Genomic DNA, 25344 nt, shown 5'->3' with positions numbered 1-25344 from the left:
GAGAGAGAGAAGAGAATGGGGAAGAAGAAAGAGAGAATGGGGAATGGAAAAGAGGAGATGGATGGGCACGGGAGGGGAGGAGAGTCACTATGAACAGCGCCTCAAATTCACAGGCAGAACCTGTGGGGTCATGTTTGTGTAACATGAGCTTGTCTTCTGACCATAACTGCAGTCAAGTGACCTAATTTTAATACCAATCTAATTCTTAGGCCAAGGACTCCCTAAAGGGAATAACTGGAGCCAGCTAGTTTCTGATGCTCATGCATGCTACAATTCTATAAAGGTGGAGCTGGAGGAAACAAAAGACAGTCAGGTGACTTCAAGGGAAAATGACAGAAATAAGGAAAGAAAAGCAATGATGAGAAACAATAAGGTCCCTGAGAGGCAGAAGAAGTAAGCCTGGTCTTAAAACTGTTCAGGTCCCTGACCCTCCTGCTCCCTAGTGATAACTGTGTCCTTTGGGAGAGTGACTGCAGGTTTCCCTTAATCCAGACAAACCAGAACAAAGCTTCACCTTCATAAAAAAAAAAATCCAAGTGAAAACAAAAACACTAACACACTAAAATCTTTTTGTCTTGCCACGACTTACTCAAACTCAGCTAATTCTTACTGATGATAAAGCTAATTATGGCAAGCAAAACATGGAGCCCTTCTCACATTCTGTGATCATGGCCTTACTGTTCAATGTTCACCAATCCTCTGAATCACTTCATCCATGCAAAAGCGCAGTAAAGAGACACATGAACGGTTTCAGGAGACACAGCTAGCCCTCAAGATTCCAAACCCTCTTCCTCATAGTCTCAATATGCCTGAGTGTCAGGTACTGAGTTAGTACTTTTACTAAGTGCTAGTGCTGACATGAACTGAACTGCCCATTTCCACCAAAACCCCGAGCACACGCACGGACCTGCTGCTTGCTTGACTTCAGCTGAAATTTCAGTGGGGCTAGGGATTCCAAGCGAAGTCTCTGCCTTCTCGATGACATTTGAAATACCTTGTCCTAATGAGAAAAACAATTAACATTTGTGTGCTCTGTGTTGTTACTGAAACTGAAGAATCAATCAATCAAACAAACAAAAGCCCAAATCTGCAATATTTCTAAAATCATAGTCCCAAAGGCACATTATTTTAATGACATATGTATTCTGGTCATTATCTCCTTCCCAAAAAACAAAAATCCCACTGACTTAACATCACTAAAACGTAGGCTTAAACGAATCCCTAGACTTCAACTTCCTAATAGAACATGGGCATGAGCACCAGTGTACACAAAAAATAAGGAAATGACCAACGTTCTTACCTACTGTCGCTACTGTAGCCGAGGCTGAGGAGAGCAGGGACTTGCCCCAGCTACCCCAATAACCCCATCCGGTCTGGGGTGCATCTTTAGAAACAGTCTCCTATTTTTTCCAGAGAGAAAACAAGACAAAAGAAAACAGGAAAATTAGTGGAGACTCGGACGAGCACAGACAGGTATCTAATCATTAGACAAGCACAGGTGGGCAGATCTGTGACTTGGGTGAACACTGCCTGACCAACAGACGAATGCCATCAGCACAGAAATACCCTGCAGCAAATGCAATTACTGATAAAGGCATTTCCAGAACTCAGAAAGTTGTTACTCTATGGCTGTAAGAAGGAAGTGCCACTGAAAATTAGTAAGAACTGCTACCACGTCCCTTTTAAGCCTTATAGTTTTAAATCCCAAAATGTTAACAGACTGTCACTTTGGCTACAGCCTGTGGCACCTGAGCAGGAAGTTGGGAAGCCTCAACGTCACTGGAAGGATTGATCTCTGGTCTTTTCCGAGTAGATGCCACAGGCTGAGATTTATTCTCTGGCTTCTCGGCCGGCTCACAGTTGCCATCTTTGAGGATTGGGGCCACTTCAGTTACCGCTGGGGCCGCTTCGGTTACTGCTGGGGCCGCTTCGGTTACCGCTGGGGTCTCTGCAGCATCCTCATCTGACATGACTGGAATAGCTCCTGCTAAAACAAAAGCCCAGCAAGAATCTACTGATACTGGCTTCTTTAGCATAAACTATCTGCTTCATGTTTTTGAGACTTTCAGATTCATATACTAGTACAATAACACAAAGAGCTCCTATCTACCTCCACCCACCTCCCCCACCAGAAGTTGACAATTGTTACACTGTTACAATTCACCAGTGTCCTTCCAATTTTACAGTTCTGACATGTACCCATACATGTGTACATTAGTTACATCAAACGTTACCACATACACAGCTGTCCCCTGATATCTGCAGTGGTCACATCCCTTCTATAAAATGGACAGTATCTGCATGTAGCCAAAGCACATCTTTGCAGTCTGTCACCTCTACTCCATCTGTGATGTCTAACACCATATGTAATGCTACATAAATGACCTTAAACTGTCTTAAGAACAATGACAGGTCTGCACAGGTTTAGTGCAGATGAAACTTTTCCCAACTGTTTTCCACGGATGATTGGTTAAGTCTATGAATGCCGAGTGGACCAACTGCCTAACTCTCCAGGCAAGGCACAATTCAATCCTAAGGATCCCTGTGCCATCCTTTCTGGAGGCAGACACTTTCCACATTTCTTTCAACCTATAGCAACCAACTACTGCTCTGTTCTCTGACACGGACATTTTCAAGGCATGTACATTGAAGCATACAGATTACCACTGCAGTGACTTTTTTCACTCAGTCTAAGTCCCTACACTCCACTATGGTTACATCAAAAGTCCCTTTCAATTTCTCAGTACATCAGTGTGTGTGTGTGTTAATCTGCAGTTTACAACATTAGGCTTTTGCACAACTAAAACTATTTTCAAAGTTCACGTACAGGTTTTTACGTGAACCTAAGCTTTTTCTCTGGAATAAACGACAAATACTTTATTAATAATATGGGTCATATGGTAAGTCAACACTTAGTTTTATATGAACCATGGGTTATATAATAAGACCACGCTTCATTTTGTATGTAGCTGCCATCTTTTCCAGAGTAGTACAAATAACCAAAACTTTCTGCATTCGGACCAGCTCTTTCCCTTATGTTGAGCCACTTTTATAGGTACGTGGTGGTGGCTCGCTGTAGCTTCTAGGCTGCATTACCAGTGACTAGACAGTAAACACCTTTTTGGGGGTTTGTGTGCCACCTGAAGACTCTCTTCAGAGAAACATCTATCTTTAGCACATTTCTTTAGTTAGACTGCTTTGTCGTTTTCTGTAGAGTTTTGAAGCACTTAGTATCTAGGTTCAATTCATCCTCGTCTAAAGCTTATTTTCACTGTCTTATTTTGTTTTGCCTTCTGAGACAGGATCTCCCTCTTTGTTGGCCACTAGCTTATGGCAATCCTCCTGCCTCAAACTCCCAAGTGCTAGAATTACAGACATGAGACACCACACCTGTTTTTTTCATTATCTTCATGGGGTCTTGCACCAAGAAATTTTTTCATTTTGATGAAGACCATTATCCGTCTGTCCTTTTACTAGCTTGTCCTTCAAAAATTTTATCATTAAGCATTCATTCCTCAGTTTTTTCAGAGACTGTTCAAACCATCAAGTAACACTGTGTCAAATCAGCTTTCTATTTTTTAATATTCTTTGTAAATATTCCAAACACTGTTTGGTAGTTAGACCATCTGATGTAACCAAAGCATAATTGAATTCCACTTTTTATTTCATTTCTTCTGTTGTGCTTGTATCAAACCCGGGACCTCATGCATGCATGCTAAGGAAGAGCTCTACCACCTAAATACATCCCCTGGCCCCTCGGGTCAGCTTTGGAATAGCAATCTTACCCAATTCAGTTCCTTCTGAAAGTACAGCTCTTTAGCAATTAAAGCCAACATGTCACTGGTACCTCCACTAAGAGAAATACCAGTTCCTAGAATAAGCAGTTATCACCAAGGAACACACTCACACAACACACATACACCAGGTATGCTAACAAACATTTTATTCAGGCATGCACTAAGTGCAAGATAAATCCAACTCATGCTATCATGCTTCTAATGCACTAAAGAAGAAATTAACGAGGAAGGCGCATGGGCTACAGCACAATAATTGAAGCATATAAGAAAAAAAATCTCAGTGGTGCATGTCTTTAATCCAAGTACTTAGGAGACAAAAGCAGGCAGACCTCTGAGAATTCAAGGCCAGCCTAGTCTACATAGTGACTTTTAGGATGGACAGAAATAAATAAAGAGACCCTGTCTCAAACACACACACACAACAAAACTTAAAAAACAGAGACGACATCATAAGCATCAGGAAACGATTCATACAGTGCACCTAAAATAAGCCTAGAGTTGTGGTCACAAACTGGAAATGTGTTAGCTAACTACAGCCTATAGATGTTTTTAACTGGTCTACACTGTTTAAACATTTTTTTTAAAATTAGTTACTACCATTTAAAGTTTCATCTTCCGTAGGGAAAAAAAAAATAGAAGTTTCCATTTCCCCTTGTAAAAGTGAGACATAAGGCAACAGGGGCCATGTGACTAGGCAATAACTATCTGGTGCCGAGGGCTGTTGAGCCCTTTTGGATGAGAATGGTATCCTCTCATACTCTACTATCTCCAAATTTATATTACTCATTTATAGTAATCTGATTAGACCCTGTACACATTTGTGTTCACAACATCCGCCTTCAGGATGCTTAAGATACTGACAAATGAAAATGCCAATGAAAGAACTCAAGGGTGTCATGGTCAATCTCAATGGTCAAATTGATAAGCTTTAGAACCATTCAAGAGTCCTCTGGGCACATCTGTGGGGTTATCTTGGTGAGGTTAACACTGGGGGTGATACAATTTCACAGGCTGGGGTCCTAACTGTGTAAAAAGGAGAAAGAGCGCTGATCACAAGCATTCACTGCTCTCCACTTCTTGACCGTGGATGCAATATGACCAGCTTCCTATGTGACCTTCTTGTCACTATGGCCAAGAGAACTGTGACTCAGGGTAAGACCGCCCTTTCTTGTTTTTGTCTGGGAATTTTATCACACTAACAGGAAAACAACTAAAACAAAGGGTATGGAAACAACACAGGAGAACGGTCAGTGATCCATGCTATGGTCACCTCGAGTAATGACTATGTTAGGGAAGAAGCAAAAGGAGGCACAAGGCTAGAAAGGTGGATTAAGACAACAACACACTGTGTCACCTACACTTTGTGGGCACATGGTATGCATATATTCCACAATCCCAAAATTCACGGAGAAAAAGAATCCATATAAAAGTAACAATTGCCGTGCAAACCAACTCAGAAAAAAAAAAAAAAAACTCGTTTAGTCATTCATGGCAAACATCTTTTGCATTTCCACTATTGTTAGCCAGCTCTGGAGACAGAGAAGAAATGCAAGGCAATTTCTGCCTCACTCGGTCCAAAGGCTGATCTAATAAGAAGACACTGACATGCCTGCACAAAGTTCAAAAGGTGTTCTTGCAGCTGTATTTAAAAAAAAAAAAATGTATCTTTTAAAACTACTACTCTTCTTTCTCCAGGTTTCACATATGGTAATAGTCCATAGATGTGCTATATGTAAGCAAATGCATATGTTGTAAAAATTCACTTAATTTGAAACTAGGGCATTCCAAATGAGTAAACTCTGGTTGCCCCTATTCTTTCACTTGCACAACAAAGATTTTAATAAGCGTCAAGCCAGGCGTTTAGGCTGGGGCCGGACGACAAGATTTCGTGTGTAAGTTTTGACCGCCTCCACCGTCCCTGTAAACAGAATTAAACACATACCAGACATACGCAATTGTACTATTTAATGTTTTCCGGGTAGTCTGTGGTCCGTGTGTTTTCCAGGTTGGAAGAGAAAGACCCAGATGCCTGGAGAGGTCGAAGGAGGCGCCTCGCAGGCGAGACGTAAACACACTCACGGCACACGCGTCCCCACCGCATTACCCAGGGGCGGCGTGGCTGGCACCTCGGACTAGCGGGGAGCCGGGCCCGGGGGCAGCGCTGCAGCCGGTCCGCGCCACGAGGAGTCCGGGCAGCGGGCAGCTGCGGCTCCCGGGCTAACGAGGCCAGTCTCCGGTCTCCGCACGGCCGCACGCAGGTCCCACCCCACTCCCAGGCTTGAGGTAAACAAGCTCCTCACCCCTCAGGCTGACGAAAACCCCAAACACAGCCGGAAGCGCAGCAGCCGTGCTGCGACCCCAGCCACCCCAGCCCTCGCCGCCCTCACCCGGAAAAGCCGCAGTGCCGACAACCGCCTCTCACCGCGGCTACCGCCGCCCCGCTCGCCGCTCCGACGATCACGGAAATATTCCCGATCTCCGCACGGAGGCGGGCTCACCTTCGAGGAGTGCTTCCGGGTCAAGCCTCCGCTGGGGCGGAAGGAGCTGAGTCCGGTGAGGTGAGTGAACACTCTGCTCAGGTAGCTAGCTCCCTGAGAGGTGGAGATGCTTGGGGCTGGGCGCGGAGGGTTGCAGGGGTGTCCGCCCTCCGTGAAGGCCTGGTGAGGGTGTGGGGGTTCCGCCATGGAGTATTTACAGAGTACTGGAGAGGGCCAGCGACGCCCCGGGTCACACCGGGAACCGGTGAAGACCCGGCTCCCGCCTCTCTGCCGAGGTGGTGGGGAAGGGAGACCCCAAAACGTCAAAACAACGGTGTCTGAGATGGTAGTTACGTGCTTCCTCGAAGTTTAAATGAGGTGGTAGACTGGAACCGAGTGGGAAGTGAAAAGGAGGAAGCCTCCTGCCGACCTGGAGTAGGAGTAGAGCTTTGCAAGAGGAGAGACTGGCCAAGGGCGACAGCGCGCACGGAGGGAGGGAGGGAGGGAGGATAGAAGCCTGGGCACCGAGTCGGTGTCGGCTCAGTGGCGAGGAGTCTGACTTTTCATTCGGAACTCGGTGGGAAGTGTGTAAAGGTTTCTAAGCAGGAGGGTGACGTGCTCTTGATTTATAATTGTAGGGTTTATAATGCGTCGCTTCATTTGCCCCTGAGCAGTTTGAATGCACAAAACGCTGACTGACAGAACCAGGAAGGCATTAAACGCATTTTTGTAAAAATGGGGACACCTGAAGCCCAGGGAGGCAAAGACTTGATTTCAAGTGTCCAGATCTGGTGCTGCTGTGTAGCTCACCTATCGTGTGCGAGGCCCTGGGTTTGATCCCTAGCATCTGAAAACAAACAAAGGTTCCAGTTTCCTCCTTCTCGTCAATCCCTTACATCAGTGTCCAGATGTAATTACCACTTCCTAAAACCTTTCAACGATTTTTATTTTCGATGAGAATTCTTTAAATTTTGGTACATTGATGTTACTTGGGACCTTACTAAATGCCTATTCCTTTGAAGTAGGATTGCAAGTTAAGGCTAGCCTTGGCTACGTTGTGAATTCTAAGCCAGCCAGAGCTAAATAACCACATCCTATCTCAAACAGAAGTGCCTGGTCAACAGATAAACTAAAAGTATAAAATAGATTTCTTCTGGTTTTCTTTTGTGAAGGAAAATGTATAGAATAGGGGTATATCTTGGTCAGCTGGTAACTGTCTTTATCTCTTACACATTGCCATTACTAATATAGCAACAATTGTGACATTTTTGGGGTCTTGGTAGCCCATTGCACTTAAACTTATGAAGAATTTCAAAAGGTTTTGTTTATGTACATTACAACTACCAGTAGTCTCCATATAAGAAATTAAAGTCACTCTCAAAAAAATAACTTATTTTAAAATAGTAAGCTCATTAAGTGATAACTGACATTTCCTTAAAGAATATTTTCCAGTGGGAAATGCTGGCAATGTGTCTGTAATCCCAGTACTTGGGAAATGGAACTACAGGCAGGAGGAGGACTTTAAGTTTATCTTGGGGTACAAATTTGAGGCCAGTCTGGACTATGTGAGACCTTTTCTCAAAAACAACAAAAAGACAATTTCTCTAATGCTTGGCTTCCTAGAATACAGCTAGGTTCGGTTTCTCCTATGTTCTCTTGAAGTATGAATATCATTGTGTAACCTTCAGAAAAATTTCATCACGTGTGAGCAGAGACATGAAACTGTTTCAGGGATACCCAGGACTCCCTGTTCCATATGTGGGAATTGCTGAATTACAGTATTGTCATGACAGTTAACAGAAATGTAAGCTTGATTTGTAAATCAGCACAGCTATAATGTTCATCCGAGAGAGGCCAGAACTCTACATCTTTAACAAGCACCGCAGATTAATCTGGTATTTTCTCAAAGTTGAGTTTGCAAAGCCATTTATAGTTCATATTCCCTGGAGTGTTGTTCCTGAAGAAAAAAAGCCAACAACAACAAAAGGCTGTTTCCCTCTCTTAAGATCTCTTTATAAACAGTTTTCAGAGCCTGAGAATGGAAACTAGTTGCAAGTTTTTGAATGGACACCTTTCCTCCTCCCAGATTGATGCTCATCTGAACTCCAAATATTGCACCCTTCCCCAGGAAGTGGCCTTCTGTCAAAGGCTGAGGTTTTTCAGATGGGCTTCTGTGAGATAACTTAAGGGAAACTGATCAGTCTTGCTGAAGTTTAACTTTCAGGGTGCTAGAACCTTGAGCAAGCAAAGAAACCCCAAATAAGTGGGCTGTGGTGGTACAAACCTTTAATCCCAGCATTCGGGAGGCAGAGCCAGGCGGATCTCTGTGAGTTCAAGGCCAGCCTGGTCTACAGAGTGAGTTCCAGGAAAGGCGCAAAGCTACACAGGGAAAACCTGTCTCGAAGAAAAAAGAAACCCCAAATAAAGAGGGCAGGGGAGAGTTTGGGTAAGTAGGTCTCCTGACTAACAGGAGATGAGAATTGCAAGTAGAATCTTCATGGAGAGATGTTGCTGGGGAAGGGAGTTGATAAACAAAAGAGCAACTAGAAGCCAAACATGAAGTTGAAAACTACGTAGAGGCAGTAGAGAGTAAGACAGACACAGTTGAAGCTTGTCGGTGGGAACACTGTACGACTTTAGGCAAAGAAAGGGTTGATGGTGTGATCAGCCTCCAGATACAGGAACTAAGCATCCTAGAACACATCTGAGCAAGTAACAGAGGAGCAGGTAAAGATGGTACCAAGTTATAAGCATGCGTACTTCAAGCAACTGGTGCATGTGTGCCCTGCTGCCTACATACTCCATTCCTGGAGAGGTAGAGCTGCTAGCTGGAGTGTGAAGCTTAGCTCTAGGATAGTGAAAAGTCCCCTAATAGATTTTGTCTTTCTTTGAAAGACAGTATTTGGGTATAGCACAAGGAGTTAGATTGGGCTGAGAGTGTGGTACCCAGATGAGATAAGAGGACTGTGATTTGGATAGATACAATTGACCTAACTGGAAAATATCTAAAACGTATAATAACTACAGCATGTATTGCGGTGGATATGTTCTGTATGCTGTGAATGTGTTGCTCTGATTGGTTGATAAATAAAATGTTGATTGGCCAGTAGCCAGGCAGGAAGTATAGGTGGGACAAAGAGAGAGGAGAATTCTGGGAAGTGGAAGGCTGAGTCAGAAGATGCTGCCAGCCGCCACCACTGTGAGAAGTAAGATGTAAAGTACCAATAAGCCACAAGCCACATGGCAACTTATAGATTAATAGAAATGGGTTAATTTAAGATATAAGAACTAGATAGCAAGAAGCCTGAGTCATTAGGCCAAACAGTTTAAATAATATAAGCATCTGTGTGTTTATTTGGGTCTGAGTGGCTGCAGGACGAGCAGGTGAGAGAGGTTTGTCTTGACCACGGGCCAGGCAGGACTGGAGATTACTCCAGCTGCAATGTATTTATAATGTTCCCACAGTCATGCTTCTAGACATTCCAAGATCATTACTGTTAATAACCTCATTCAATAGATGTGAAAACAGAGGCTTTTCCAGCCTGGGCTTCACCCAGAGCAAGGAAGGACTGAGTACTTGTAACTCCAGAACCCATTTTTCTAGCCTCTAAACTACATAATCCTCGAATTTTGATATTACAAAACTGGAAGGATTATATGGATACCCTCTAAGCTGTGTGTATGTTGGACAAGTAGGTCTGGGATTACCGTGAGGGGTTGTATCTACTAAGTTAAAGATACGGTGAGGTCGGCTGGGCAGCGGTGGCCCATGCCTTTAATCCCAGCACTTGGAAGGCAGAGCCAGGCAGATCTCTGTGAGTTCGAGGCCAGCCTGGTCTACAGAGTGAGTTCCAGGACAGGCACCAAAACTACAGAGAAACCCTGTCTCAAAAAAAAAAAAAAAAGATACAGTGAGATCTTTCTCAGTTTCAGACTACAGAGGGAAGAAAATGGGGTGGAGAGGTCCTAAATCTAAGCCTGCCATCCACTGGCAGTCACTGTTACGGCAAAAAGGATAAAAGTTAGAATGATGCTGGTATTTAAACAAAGCTCCAAAAAGGATGAATACAGAAGATGTTTTCATTATGCCAGGAAATATGTTGACGTTTAAGTTGAAATTGCCCCATGTCTGGAGGTAGGGTGGTGTACTCCAGGATATGACTGAAAATATAGACTAGAAACGTTTAAGTAAATGGGCCCTCAAAATGATGACCTCTGTTCAAATAATTGTAACTTTAAATATGTGTGTGTATGTGTGCATATGTAGATGTATAGATAGAGTTAGTGTGTGTGTGTGTGTGTATGGGAACAGGCAGTGTGTGCGCCATGGTACATGTGTAGACATATAGACGGAGTTAGTGTGTGTGTGTGTATGGGAACAGGCAGTGTGTGTGCCATGGTACATGTGTAGAGGTCAGATGACAACTGTGTAGAGTCAGTTCTCCCCTTCTATCTTTCTGTGGGTCCTGGGGTAGAACTCACTTCTTCAGACTTACTTAACGGGTGTCTTTCCCCACTGGGCCATCTCTTTGGCCCCAGAACTAACGTTGAATGTCACAGATCCCCACGGCAACACCGGCAGTAAGCAGCACAACTGTGTTTGCTCTCTGCGGTGGATGGAGGGTACGTGCAAGCTGCTCTCCATTTGCTTTTCTCCTTGCCAGCGCAGAATGCCACTTTGTCAACTGTGTGGTAGTTTGTGGGAGCGCCTCCACTTTGCACACGTGACTGAAGGCAGAGCAGAGCGGATACACTGTAAATACAGCAAGGAGCAGTTAATTATGGAGAATGAGACATTAGTATCCTGCTGTAATTGGAGTGAAAAACATTGCCATCTGGGCATCAGTGTTCTCCCCCTTGACTTATCCCAGAATGATTTCTGCAAACGGCGCTTTGCTCAGCCAACTTAATACTGAGCCCCGGAACGGAAGTCAGCCACATTGCTTCCTTGTTTGCTTCTGTTGCGAGTCGGAGCCGAATGGAAATATTTCTTCACTCAAAGTTGGCAGGAACAGCAGCCGAGCAGTCTGCTATGACAGTGAAGGCTCTTCTCTTCCCGACTTTTAAAATAATAGTCAATATTCAGAATGGTTGTCTAGGGAAAAATCATCTACATTTCTGCTGCTTCATGATCCTAACATGTCAGCTGCTACACTGAGAATACCAGGCATGGTGTTGGAAGTGCCAGATTTAAAAGTGGGTCACACTCCTGAAATTCATGATCCCTCTTTTTTTTTTTTCTGGCATTCACAGCACAGTTGCACTTCCCTTAAGCACTGCTCATGCCATATTGTATGTGTGTGTGTATGTGTGTGTGTGTGTGTGTGTGTGTGTGTGTGTGTGTGTGTGTGTGTGTATGTGTAGTTAGCTGTTTCTATCCCCAGCTTCTAAACTAGTTCGTAACTTCCTGAGTGTATGGGACAGAGTGACTCACCTGAGGAGCACTTGAAGCGTTGGCTACTTCACTTTCTGAGGGATGGGTTCCTGATTTAATTGATGTAGAGTCAGGCTACGAGTTGAGCAGTGACAGTTGCTAACCTCTGTCATCACTGCTGATGAAAAGGGAATGGCCACTGGACGAAGTTCTGGTTTCAGGTAGCAGAAACCACCGAAGCTAACGTAAGCTTTCATGTGAGGAGTAAGCCATGAGTATGTGAACCCTCCCTCCCCTTCTGCTGTCACCTTGGACTTTTGCCACTGTTGTCCACAACTGCTCAACATCTCCCACCTGCAGGGGGGTGCTGTTTCTTCACGGCTGATATCAGAAGGCCTTTGTGTTCAGGCTGCCTATGACTGGTCTGAAGTGGCTGGTGCTGACTGGACACTCAAGACTGTTTCAGATCTGGTTTTCTCCTGGCGTGAAGTCAGGTTCAGGCTGCTGTGCTCCCTTTGGCATAGGTGGCTTCAGGGTGGCTGCTGTGTCTCTCTAGACCCTGTTTTTTTTTTGGGGGGGGGGTTGTGAACCCCCAGCCCACACAATCGCTGTGTCAGTATACAGCAAAGACTGCAGAGGTGAGCCACAGGGCACTTTGCTCAAAACACCCCCAGTGCAGTGGTTCTCAACCCTCCTGATACTTTGACCTTTGATACAACTCCTCATGATGTGGTGACCCCCAACCATAAAACTGTTTTTGTTGCCCTTCATAACTGTAATTTTGCTACTGTTATGAATTATAATATAACTATCTGATATGCAGGATGTCTGATATGCAACCCCTGTGAAAGGGACATTTGACCCCCAAAGGGGTGGAGACCCACCAGCTGAGAAGTGCTGCCATAGTATAAAGAGAATAATTGGAGATAGATGTTAACAGAGATCACCTGATGACCACAGCTGTGCTTCTGTTCATTTTACAAGGCTTACTCTTTCTCCTACCTAACCCTTTCCCCATTTGCTTCCTTGTTTGCAAGGTACGCCTTAATGATTTGTGGTTTCAATTTTGAGTAAAATCAAATAAAGATGTTTATTTCTTTAAGGAAGAAAAAAAAAAGTCATTGGTACCAAGCAGTTCTTTAGGTGCCAAAGCAGCATGTGTGAGCCTCTTTCTCCACCTCCTCCTTCATCTCCTCATGGCTCTCTCTCCTCTTCATCCCTCTTGTCCTGTCCCCAGTTTTCCTTTGTAGGTAGGCTGAACCAAACTGTCTCAACCCCCCGAATACCTGCCCTTCTCAAATGGCCCTAAATGTCTCCATCTAAATCCCAAGAACAGAGGTTTCAGTTAGCTTACTTAACTAAAGGATTGACCCAGGCAAACACAGGCAGGGCTTGAAAAGGGACCCACAGGGTACGTGGATCATAGGGAAGCTTGACTGCCACAAGTGCAGGGCCCAGGTAATGTGACATGTACTGCCTGCGTTTGACTCACGTTACTGCAGATTACTGATTTGTGGTGAGACCATAAGTAAGTGATGTTTTGAACTGAAAGTTGAAATTTCAACGGTGCCTCCCCACCCCAGATTATTATATAGTTGTGGGATATTCTGAGTAAAAGTGTCTAATGGTGTAACTGTCAGATAGTGTGCGTGTACGCACCTCTAAAGAACCATCAGCAGCAGTCACTAAGTGTATTTAGTGAGTGTTGCTGCCAGGCTGTGTTTTACGTGAATTACTCTAGTTGTCACTCTCCTGTAAGAATAGGTACTATTGTTTTTCCTACTTTAAAGATGAGAGGACAAGACACAGATTTAAGTCCTTTGTAAAAACTACAGGGCTGGTTAGAATCCAGACCTGAATGCCTGGATACCCATCAGGAAATCAGGCTCAAGTCTGCACTCTGCACCTCTGCCACCCTGGCTTTACCAGATTGCAGGCATCAGTTGTACCAGTGCAGAAGAAGCCACAGATGGACTGTGACAGCTCAGCTGTGCGGTAGGAAGTGTTCCAGCAGTCTAGAGCACCATTAGCAGGACTGTCAGAGAGGAAGGGAGCCGTTGGTGCTGCCTGATGGCAGTCTTGGGACCCTTGCCTCAGAATTACCCGGCAGGTTAACCTAAGCCCAAATCAGATCTGTATTTTAACAGCTCTCTTGAGTGATGATAATACCTAGATGGGCTTGAATTCTTGAATTTGGTGATTTTTTTTTTACTTCCACATTTTTCCTCTAGTACCAGGTAATGAAGAAGTTGCAAGTCCCTTTGAAAAATGCCTCTACACTTAAAACTAAAAACAACAGTGCAGCTGGGTGCTGGTGGCACACGTCTTTAATCCCAGCACTCAGGAGGCAGAAGCAGGTGGATCTCTGTGAGTTCGAGGCCAGCCTGGTCTACAGAGCAAGTTCTGGAACAGCCAATGCTGTTACACGGAGAAACCCAGTCTCAGAAAAAAAAAAAAAAAAAAAACACAGTGTTACTCACTCTAGAGGTACTGCCACCTGCTTCAAGCTCAGAGATAGACACCCACCATGTTTATAGGGAAAACAAAATCCAAACCAAGAAGCTTTTCACGCTCTAGTCTGTACCAGTTCTGCTTCACCTCCTACCCTGGCACCTCCTTCTTCTCTACCTTTACCAGCACTGAGCTTCAGCATGGAGACCCACATTCTCATCTATTCACATTTCTACTGAGCATATACTAGGTGCCAGCCTGTCAGAGGATATACATTGTGCTTGATGCTTCCCCAAGGGGGGAAATGCAGGAGGACCCAGAATGTGGGGTACGCTCACTGCAAAAAGCCTCCCCAAGAGCATAACCAATGCAGTAGATCTGAGGGATGGGAAGATCAAGAATGGAACTTCTGGGGCTGGAGAGATGGCTCAGAGGTTAAGAGCACCGCTTGCTCTTTCTTCCAGGGGTCCTGAGTTCAATTCCCAGCAACCATATGGTGGCTCACAACCATCTGTAATGAGATCTGGTGCCCTCTTCTGGCCTGCAGGGATATGTGCACTGTATACATAATAAATAAAAAAAATAAATGAAAAAATAAAAGAATGGAACTTCTCAGGTAGAAGGCTAGGGCACAGGCAAAGAGCAGAGGGTTACTGGTCAAGAGGTGTCCAGGAAAGAGCCACAAGCTATAATGACAGGTATATCTCACGACCAAACTCAGGATGCAGAGAATGCTGGATCCTGATTCTGGAGGGAAGGAGACTGGGTTAGATTTTTGGTTCTGTCATGAAATCAGGGATAGACTCGGGGATTGTAATGACTGGGGTAAGTAAAAGGGATCCTTGTTCAACAACAGGAATCAAAGAGTCAAAGAATGGAGTAGTCAAGAGACATGGCTCACTTGTGGAATGGGCATTGACTGCAGGGTGAGGACAGCCAGAGAACACAGCATGGGAACAGACCTTCCTGTGACACACAGCAGCAGTGGGCAATGACTGGCCTCGTGAGGACTGCTGAGCCAGCAGTCCTCATAGCACAAGGCTACAAAGATAGGGGGTATCCATCTCTGAGCCTGAAGCAGGTGGCAGTAACTCTGGAGTGAGTCATTTTTATACTCACCATGCAGGCGATTTTATCCACAGAAGTGGTGTACAGTTTCCCTTTAAAATAAATATACAAGGGGCTGGAGAGATGGCTCAGAGGTTAAGAGCACTGGCTGTTCTTCCAGAGGTCCTGAGTTCAATTCCCAGCAACTACATGGTGGCTCACAACCATCTGAAATGAGATTTGGCGCCCTCTTCTGGCCTGCAAGCATGCATGTAGGCAGAACACTGTATACATAATAAATAAATAAATCTTTTAAAAAAAAAGAAATCTTTAAATAATAAAAATAAAAAAATAAATAAATATACAAAAAGAAAGTGAGTGGATTTAAAAGCTTTGCTCTAGTAAATAGTAAAAAGTATGGCAGTGGAGTAAATGACATTTCACAGTTTGATTTAGATAAAACTGGGGAAACGCTTAGAACTCTCACCATGAGAACTGCTAGTAAGAAGAAGGACAAAGTCTTGCCTGGCAGCCGTTGCTCATCTTCAGTGTCTAAGAGCTTGCAGCTTATACTAGCACAGCCTGGCTCCTGGTCCTCCTCAGTAAGTGTTTGTGCCTGTCACCTCCGTTATTGGATCAGACTCCCATGAACTTCTGGCATCACTGTGAAGTCTAGTAATTAAGCTAAATCATTTATTAAATGCCCACGGCTGTTTCCTTCAATATCATTTTAGTAGGTTTATAGGAGGAAATGGAAGTAAACACATTTAATCTATCCTGTAGAGCCAAAGTCAGAAGTTTTTGTTGTATTCTAAATAGCCTGTCCTTAAATGTTAAAGATTGAGATTTTTTTGTTATTGTCATTATTCATCCAGTCCTTCAAGAGCCTAATGAAAATTAAATGACATTTTAAAACTTGTAATTCAGACTTTAAGGGTTTAATGGCAAAATACAATGACCCATTGGTTTTTATGTTCTGTGATCAAGCAGCCTTGCTGTGAGTATAAAAGTAGATAAACGTCATCTCCAAAGCTAATTACCTTGGACTTTGACAAGAAATAAAGCAGAGCCTCGCCACATATTTATAGGAGTGTAAATTGACATTTTCCTTGCAAGCTGGTGATTTTAAATGGGGAATCAAATTAGCAAGAAGAAAATCATAAACACCTGGGCTCAGGCTAGACTTTTATTTTGCTTTAGTTATAGTTTATTCTTCTCCAAACCTAATAGCCTTTCCTTGTAGTTGTATATTGTTTCTACCAGCTACACATTTAAGATGTCAATTTTGTTAGACTTCAGTCTAAAAATTTGTTAATTGTACATACCATTAAATATACTGTTGTATCTCTTAATTGTAAAAAATATGCTAAATTTTTGTATAACATTCTGAGAGGGAGATGTATAGACTTAGAAGTCAGTATCTCTGTTCATGTAGGTCACACAGGGTTTTTTGTTTGTTTGTTTGTTTGTTTGTTTGTTTGGTTTGGTTTGGTTTGGTTTTGGTTTTTCGAGACAGGGTTTCTCTGTGTAGTTTTGGTGCCTGTCCTGGATCTCGCTCTGACACAGGTTTTTGTTTCTGTTTTTTCCTAACAAAACCAGATTCTACCTCATATGTCCCTGAAGTATTTGTTTAATCTGCATATGTAGTTGAATTACCCAGCTTCTGATCTCCATGGTAAAGAGCAAGACATATCAGTTGCTTTACATACTGATACAGCATATGGTTGTGGTGCAGGTTGAAATAAAAGATGTTAAACTGTATTTCAGCTCTCCATTGGCTCCCAGTTGCATAGAAATTGTCCAAGTTAAATGGAAGCTCAGCATTTAGATCCAGAAGCATCCTTAGAGCGTCTCTCATCCTTCCCTTCAGTGGGCAGATGAGGAAATGGAAGCCCAGAGAGAGAAAGCTGCTGCTTGCCAAGATGGGGGAGCTGGCCGTGAGGTTTGGCTGGAGTCTAAGTCTGCTGACTCCAGCTCAGCCCTCTTCTCCGTCTCTGAGGTGCTGCTCTCATCATCCCTGATGTCAGTGCCAGTTGCCTCATTGGTTTCGTGTCTCTTCATTTCTGGGGTATGCAGCTTTACCCCATGATGAGACTCGGTTGGGTAAACACTCTATGGCTTTCTTCTAGGCTGGTCTCCACACTCCTCGTCCTTTGAATAGTGAGAGCCTCGGAACACTGTTGGACCACTCCTGTGGAAAACTCTTCTACCAACAGCAAGTCATCCACTGCGATCCTGTTGAGCATAGCCACGTTTGAGTTTTCCAAGTCTAAAGAAGACTGTCTTTGCTTTTCCCATGAAGCTGAATCATTGTCTGTCCATCTTAGTGGTGGTCACTCTTGTGCCAGCTGCTCTGCTTTTGGAAGATGTGGCCCCACTGGGAGCAAATCAGAGTTCTTACAATGTATCATTTCTCCCAAGCTTTGAACTCTCAGCAGGTTCCTATTCTGGTGATGATGTCATCATAGCCAAAGAGGGAACAAATGTTTCCCTGGAGTGTCTTCTCACGATGGATCAGTATGGAGATGTCCACTGGTACAACTCGAAAGGACGGCAGCTACATGGCAGAGGTAATCCTATAAAAGTGTGGTCAGCCAGGTGACTCAACCTAGCTTTAGGGGGTTATGATATACTGAGCAAGAATTCTCCAATATATATGTCAAGGGGACTGGCTTCAAAGGGGGTTAAGGATACAGTGGTTAAGCACTTTCCTAAAATGCACAAAGCCCTGGGTTTGATCCCTAGCATGGAGGGTAGGGGTAGAGGTGGGATGGTTAGGGACTGAAGTATTATACATATCAAAAAGAACAAAATAATTATAATTATTTAACAAAAAGAGGATAGGTATAAATTTAAAAGATAATCATGTGACAGTAAGCTACTTTCCTTCCTATTGAGTTTTCTTTTACTTATTTCTTTGTTTGTTTGCTTTGTGTTGGGCAAAGTATTATAGTTCAGGTTCACCAGGAACTCTGTAGCCATGAATGACTTTGAACTCCATATCATCCTGCCTCCAATTCCCAAGTGCTGGGATTATTGGCATGTACCACCATGCCCAACTTCAGCTTTTTTTGTTTATTTGTTTGTTTTTCTTAATTTGGTTGAAAACAAAGTTTCTCTTATCTTTATTTCTGTCATAAGAATTACACAGCAATGTGTCATCAAGATAGCTCAGTAAGTAAAAGCACTTGCCATCAAGCCTGGCAACTTTGTACCCACATGGTAGAGATAGCAGCCGACTTCCACAAGTTGTCTTCTGGTGTCCACACATACACTGGTGTGTAGACCCATACATACACATACACACACACACACACACACACACACACACACACAATTTAAAAAAGAATTGTACCCTGATAATTCAGTCCAAGTTTACTTTTTATTGGACTTTTATTTTATTCTTCTTTGTGTGATTTGTTTGATGTACATCTTAATTTAAACTAGTTCTTTGCTAGTGTTCTGTTAGATCTTTGAGGGAGGTGCCTCAATGGTTAAGAGCATTAGCTGCTCTTCCAGAGGACCCAAGCATCCATTTGGCAGCTCACAACTTTCCGTAACTCCAGTTTAAGGGAACCAGATGCCCTTTGGCCTCTACAGGCATTAGGCATGCAAGTGGTACAGAGACATATATGCAGGCAAAACATGTTTGTACATAAAATAAAAATAAATCATTAAAAAAAAAAAAAGAACGATCAAGCCGGGTGGTAGTGGAACATGCCCTTAATCCCAGCACTCAGGAGGCAGAGGCAGGCAGATCTCTTGAGTTCAAGGCCAGTCTTGTCTACAGAGTGAGTTCCAGGACAGCCAGGGTTACACAGAAACCCTGTCTCAAAAAAACAAAAAGGAAGATCTTTGTGATAAATACTTGAGTTACAAAGTACCTCAAAGAGAAGTGACCATGAAAGCCAAAATGATGAAGAAGTTCTAGGATCCCCATAAGCTAACCTTTCAGGAAATACTCTTAAACATAAAAGGTATTCGTTCTTCAGTTGAGTTAAAGCAGAAGAGACAGGTGCTTTTCCCTTCTCAAGGACCTATTCCCTAAGCAGTGGAGTGTGTCTCAGTGCTAAATCCTTTCCTAGCAAACAGGTTGGATCTCCAACACCACACACTAAAAGTCTAGTTGCCTTAATCTCTTTCCAGTTGCTGTAGTAGAATACCCTGACAAAGGGCACTTAGGAAGAAGGGTTTGTTACAGCTCAACATTCCAGGTTACAGTCTGTCATTGCAGGGAAGCCAGTGGAGTAACTCAAAACAGCTGGTTGTCTTACATCCATAGTCAAGAGGCAGAGGGCAGCAAAAGCATACTGCTGCTGAGCTTTAGGTCATCAGGCTTGGTGAGGAGTACCTTTACCCACTGAATTCTCTCTCCAGCCCCACGCTAGTTGCTTTTCTAAAAATAACTTCAGGACCTTGTCATATGAGTTCATGATGAAAGTAAGCAACATTTCAATAAAGATAAAAGTACATAGCCCATCACCCCATAAATAAACATATCTATGCTTCTGAGATATGTCCATCTCATGTATGAAAAGGTATAGGTAGCAGCATGGTGTAGACTCAAACACATGGATGAGGATGTCTTTGAAAGAATCGTCTTTTGGATCTATGTGGATGCTTGTTGTCTGGCTGTGAGAAGGAAATGCTGGCCCTAGATGGTCAGGAAGTTCAATTTTCATTGCTTGTTTTATGCTGATAGAATCCTAATCACACATGGAAGTCTGCTTTTCTTTCTTCCTTTCTTTCTAGTTTTTAGCATGATCGAAACAGTAGTGCCCATCTAGTCGGAAGTTTTCCTGTGTCCCGCCCAGTCCTGCAGCTCAGTCCCAAGTAAACACACAGAGGTTTATGTTAATTACAAACTGTATGGCCCATGGCTCAGGCTTCTTGCTAACTAGCTTTTACATCTTAACTCACCCCATTCCTATTAATCTGTTTTGCCACATGGCTTCACGGCGTTACCAGTTCTCTCACATCTTGCTTCTCCTGGCCGCGACTTGCAGCATCTCCTGACTCTGTCTTTCTCCTCTCTCTGTCCCTCTTGGATCTCCCGCCTGACTCCATTCTGAACTGCCTTGGCCAGTGCAGCTTTATTTATTAGACAATGGGAGCAGCACATATTCACAGCATATGGAAAGACATCCCACAACAAGCCTAACAGACAAGTTACAATAGTTTTATGAAAAGGCGAATATTGACAAGACAGTTGGTCTTTTCTGTAAATTTTTTTCCCATTTCTGTTGGATTTATTAGGTGGAAAATGGTTAGTTTCCGATAACTTCCTAAATATCACCAATGTCGCCTTTGATGACCGAGGGCTCTATACGTGTATCGTCACCTCTCCAACTCGTGCCTCCTACTCAGTCACCCTCCGTGTGATCTTCACCTCTGGAGACATGAGTGTCTACTATATGGTTGTGTGCCTGATCGCCTTCACAATCACACTCATCCTGAATGTCACTCGGCTATGCCTGATGAGCACCCATCTCCGAAAGACTGAGAAGGCCATCAATGAGTTCTTCAGGACTGAGGGGGCTGAAAAGCTCCAGAAGGCCTTTGAGATAGCAAAGCGCATCCCCATCATCACCTCAGCCAAAACCCTGGAGCTTGCCAAGGTCACCCAGTTTAAGACCATGGAGTTTGCCCGCTACATTGAAGAACTAGCCAGAAGTGTCCCTCTCCCGCCCCTTATTCTCAACTGCCGGGCCTTTGTTGAGGAAATGTTTGAGGCTGTGCGAGTGGATGACCCTGATGACATGGGAGAGAGAATCAAGGAGAGACCTGCCTTGGATGCTCAAGGTGGCATCTATGTGATTAACCCAGAGCTGGGACGAAGTAACTCACCTGGTGGAGATTCGGATGACGGTTCTCTCAGTGAGCAAGGCCAGGAGATAGCAGTGCAGGTGTCTGTCCACCTTCAGTCAGAGACCAAAAGTATTGGGACAGCCTCTCAAGACAGCAGTCACTTCAGCACTTGTGATGACCCGGCACCTGCCGAGGGCAGCACTCACCCCAGAGAATGAGCATGTGACCACTGACAGCTTGCCCAGTGCTCAGGAAAAGAGCTTGCTATGAGGACATAGCATTATTACAAGATGACCAGGGTCTTCCCCTTAACCTCAAGCACACCAGACCATGAATTGCCAAAGTCCTTTTGAAAAGACATTTTTCTGATAAAGGTTGCTGAAGCGACATGTGCTAAAAGTGAAAGGCTGTTAACACAGTGAGACTTCTTTTCTGGTCACAGTTTTTCTTTGGCTCACATGTGACACATTGAAGCCCGGGTTTCCCCATCAGTGAAATAAGGGATTTATTCTCTCTCAGTGAGTGGTGTCTGGCCCAACAGTTACCTGTAGCCCTTAAGCCAGCCTTTCACTAGACCTTTGGTTCCTCTTTTGGAACTTTCTTCTGCACTCTAGTTGTCTACACCAATGCCACACACGGAGATGCTCTGCCCTGGGGCATGAGCAGTCACGTGTGCCCGGACAGATCTTTTCAGTGAGGCACCGCTGTGTTCCACAGATGCGGAGAGTAAGTTGCCATTAAAAAACCATTCTCACTGGGTGTGGTAGCACAGGCCTTTAATCCTAGCACTCGGAGGCAGAGGCAAGCAGATCCCTGAGTTCAAGGCCAATCTGGTCTATGGAGCAAGTTCCAGGACAGCGAGGGCTACACAGAGAAACCTTGTCTTGAAAAACCGAAGGAAAAAGAGAAAAAAACACTCTCCACAAGAAATGTATCCTTCTTGGGAGTACATTCTGTCTTTTTAGCTTACCAAGACCATTGAGGCTGGCCTCGATGTCCTCAAGGAAGAATGTTTTCAGTGTTTTGTGAACAAGAGTAATGTCAAGTCATCTCTGGCAAATCATAAATTTTGATACTTTTTAATAATGTCTCAGGCTTCCTCTTCTTACAAGTACTGAATTCCCAAGTGGGCTCTGTTTGGGTCCAGAAGTGCAGAATCCACTTTCGAGCGAGCCCAGCAACACTCTTGCCAGCCCTCTGTGGTCCTCAACGTGGTGCTAAAGGTGATACACCTCTTCTTGTCTTGTTGAGACTCATCATTGCTGGTATGTTTGTTCTTCTGATACATCCTTTTGAGTAAGGGCTGCATTTGTATCCTTTCCAGAAGCACTTAGCTGAAATCAGATGAGATCATCGTGTTCAGTGAGTTATTAGAACAGATAATCCAGACCTGCCTGGCCAAGATTGACATGATAGATTATAAATAATCTTCACATCATCTCACCTGCAGGAAGCGCTTAGAGAATGTTAACATCATGGCTGTGGAGCTCAGTGCGATGCTTCACTTCATCTGGCTTCTAGTTTTGGAAGCATTGCTTGAACTAGAAGGTCCTGAGGGAAATGTGCAGAGGAGGTGTTCATCAGAATTTAATTTGAAGTGTCAAACAAACAGGACGACAGGAAAGTCATAGTGTAACCAGTGAACTCAGTGCCTGCCTTTGTCCAGGCTTATCAGATATGACGCCTCTGCTCTGGGCAGCATGAACAAATCCGTGTGCAGTTTTATCAGGTGGCATATGGATAATATGGTAATACTGCCTTTTCTATCTCTCAGGCTGTTTCCATGGAAACCTCTAGAGCCAAACAAAAGCTAACAATCATTTAACCAAAAAGCTTGCCTTGGCTCAGAGATGTGTGTTTCTTTAAGGAAAGCTGTTTTTGTACATTTGGCTGTAGAACAAGGGCTTTTGAACATTTCCTAAATTAAGAACGTTTTCCCTTCTTACACTGTTCCCTGGACGTATTAAAATTTTTAAGAATCTCTTCTGTGGGGTCAGTCTCCTGAATGTCCCTCAGATCTGCAGTCCCTCACCTGATAAAGCAAGGTTGGGGTCACTTCTTACAATGAAGTCTGTTGCCTTAAATAATGGTTTTACACCACATGTTCCTAAAAGGGACATTAATGTCTTGAACTTTAAGGTAGACACATTTAATGACAAGAGTTTTAGAAAATGATACTTTGCAAAAATGGAAAATACCAAAACAGTTGGGTAAGCTCACATAATTCATACAGGCCACTCCACTGTAGCCTGGGCCAGTCACAGAAACATAAAACAGGCATGGGGTATGGTGGAACACACCTGTAATGCCAGCACCTGGGAGGCAGGGGCAGGAGGACTGCAAGTTCTGAGCCAGCCTGAGCTATCTAACAAGACCCTGTCTCTGTAAACGAACCACTGGGCATGTAGTTGGGGGAACGGACTTGATCCCACCCCCGGTGGTGTCCCACCTGGTGGCCAAAGAGTTCCATCAGCACAGGGTAGGTGAGACTCAGGAGGAGTGGCGGACTTACAAAGCTGGTTTTCAAAGTGAAGGGACAGTTCTGTGTCTAATCAAACCAAATGGACTGAACAGGCTCGGCTGTTGGTAAGCCCTTCACCTCAGCTGTTGTTACCAGCTGGTGTCGTAATCTTTCTGTCTGGCTGAATTTTCTAGGTTAGTCTTTTGTTTTGTTAATGCTTTTAAGCAGCAAAATGTGTCTCAAATAGGTCTGTCACCATATTGTGAATTTTGTGTTGTCATTTAATGAACTTGAACGTCCTTACAGAATTAAATAGTGGCTTTGTAAAATAAATCTACCCAAAGTTGTGATTTCAGCATCTTCCTGTACTCTTCCACACATGCACTGTTTGAGCTGATGCCCTGTTGTGTTTAAAGCAGTTTGATAGCCCCAGTCCTCAAAATTATGTCTATTATGCTTTAAATATTTTTAATAAACATTTATAAATAGGTCTTGCCATATTGTCCAACCTGGCTTCAAATTTATGATCCTGCAGTCTCAGCCTCCTGAATACTAGGATTACAGCATGACTGCCTTGCTGGCCTTCATCTGCCTTTGTCTCAGTATGTAGCCTAGGCTGGCCTTGAACTTGGAGCAATTCTTTTGTTGCTGCCTTCCAAATGCTGAGGTTACAAGTATGTGCCACTGTGCCTGACTTTTAGGCTTGATTCTTGTCAGGACCGGTGAGTTTGTCCATTTCCTGTCCACTACACATTGATAAAAACACGGAACAATTTCGAGAAAGCCCTTCTGCTACTTTGCCTCCTTCCACAAGCTTAAGGTCAGATCCCCACCTGCATGCACTTCTTCAGTCCCCCAACCTCAGGAGCCCTTGGGCCAGCGCTTTGTGTGTGCCCTGCATGTGGTTTCCCTACAGCAGATCAGCTGGGTCCCTGACTACCCCAGGAGGCTGCATGCTTGCTGTCTAGAACTCAGCGCAGCACACTAACCCCAACCCTCATCCCCACGCCAGTGATTGTAACTCTAGTGTGTCCTATTTCCCAGCCACAGTCTTCTCACCTGGACAGGAACATGACAACACTCAGCCTCATGAACACTTCTGGGTGCTTATGGTCCTGTCCTGTCTCACAAAAGGAAGTGAGTGTTCTTCGATAGTACTGTGTCTCAACTTATTTTAATAAAAACTTGAATTAAAAAAGTCAGAGTTGAATGTTGTACATTAAATGGAGTGTTTACTTGAGTCCACAGAGTAGGTTTCTTCTCATATATGATCCAGTTTGGTCTCTTTTCAGATTTATTTTGTGTAGGGGTGTTTACACCCTCATATGTCTGCAGCACAGGCATGCCTGGTGCCTGAGAAGGTCAGAAGAGATTGTTAGATCCCCTGGAACTGGAGCTATGGACGGTTGTGAGCCACTATGTAGGTGGCTGGGAACTGAGCCTAGGTCCTCTCTAAGAGCAGCAAGTGCTCTAAACTTATTAGCCATCTCTCCAGCATCTGAAGTCTGATCTTGATGATTGTAAATAAGAGTGTGTTTAAATGCAGTGTGATTGTTTCGGCACAACATTCTCCTAATCTGTGTGGTACCATGCGCCACACTTTGGTGGGTACCTTCTGCATAGCAAACCAACAGGTAACTGTCACTCTGGACCCAAACAGCACAGCTTCCCACTTCTGAAATGAAGCTCTCCATGACTAGGACACAGATCCAACAGCGGGTCAGCGGACTGGTGTGTGTTCCTGCTGTATCATGTACATGCGCTTCAGCAGCCGGAGGCATTGGCTCTGGGATCAGTGTGCTGTTAGCACTAGTGACAGAACCCAGTAGAGAAAGGAAAAGGGCAAAGACGGAACATACAGCTGGTGACCGAAGTGCCACAGGCTCCGTGCAGTGAAGATTCAGCCCTGACTTTCAGTGACAAAAAACC

The 25344-nt window shown here is 44.1% G+C and overlaps 2 protein-coding genes across 5 annotated transcripts in view; one reads left to right on the top strand and one right to left on the bottom strand.

Moving 5' to 3' along the window:
• Positions 1–6291, bottom strand: part of Fam114a2 (family with sequence similarity 114 member A2) — a 36066-nt gene extending 29775 nt beyond the window's left edge. Inside the window, exons 1-4 of one of the 4 annotated variants that reach the window (XM_052757588.1) lie at positions 6185–6291; positions 1749–1987; positions 1301–1400; positions 908–1000 (exon numbers count right to left, since the gene is read on the bottom strand). In XM_052757588.1, the coding sequence (XP_052613548.1) occupies positions 908–1000; positions 1301–1400; positions 1749–1970 (415 nt within the window). In that variant the 5' untranslated portion in view covers positions 1971–1987; positions 6185–6291. Of the gene's footprint in view, positions 1–907; positions 1001–1300; positions 1401–1748; positions 1988–5739; positions 6103–6184 lie in introns of those variants that run through there. The other 3 variants (XM_052757589.1, XM_052757590.1, XM_052757587.1) reach the window with 3 other exon arrangements.
• Positions 6261–24617, top strand: Mfap3 (microfibril associated protein 3). The gene is made up of 3 exons (XM_052757591.1): positions 6261–6355; positions 17276–17716; positions 20403–24617. The coding sequence occupies exons 2-3, from the start codon at positions 17443–17445 to the stop codon at positions 21170–21172; spliced, it is 1044 nt and encodes a 347-aa protein (XP_052613551.1). The 5' UTR covers positions 6261–6355; positions 17276–17442; the 3' UTR covers positions 21173–24617.
• Positions 24618–25344: the final 727 nt, after the last annotated feature.

Source organism: Peromyscus californicus, unplaced genomic scaffold (genome assembly GCF_007827085.1).
Source record: "Peromyscus californicus insignis strain IS unplaced genomic scaffold, ASM782708v3 Scaffold_3__1_contigs__length_106647218, whole genome shotgun sequence".
In the NCBI taxonomy this organism is placed as follows: Eukaryota; Metazoa; Chordata; class Mammalia; order Rodentia; family Cricetidae; genus Peromyscus; species Peromyscus californicus.
This window is presented reverse-complemented; position numbering and strand designations above follow the sequence as displayed.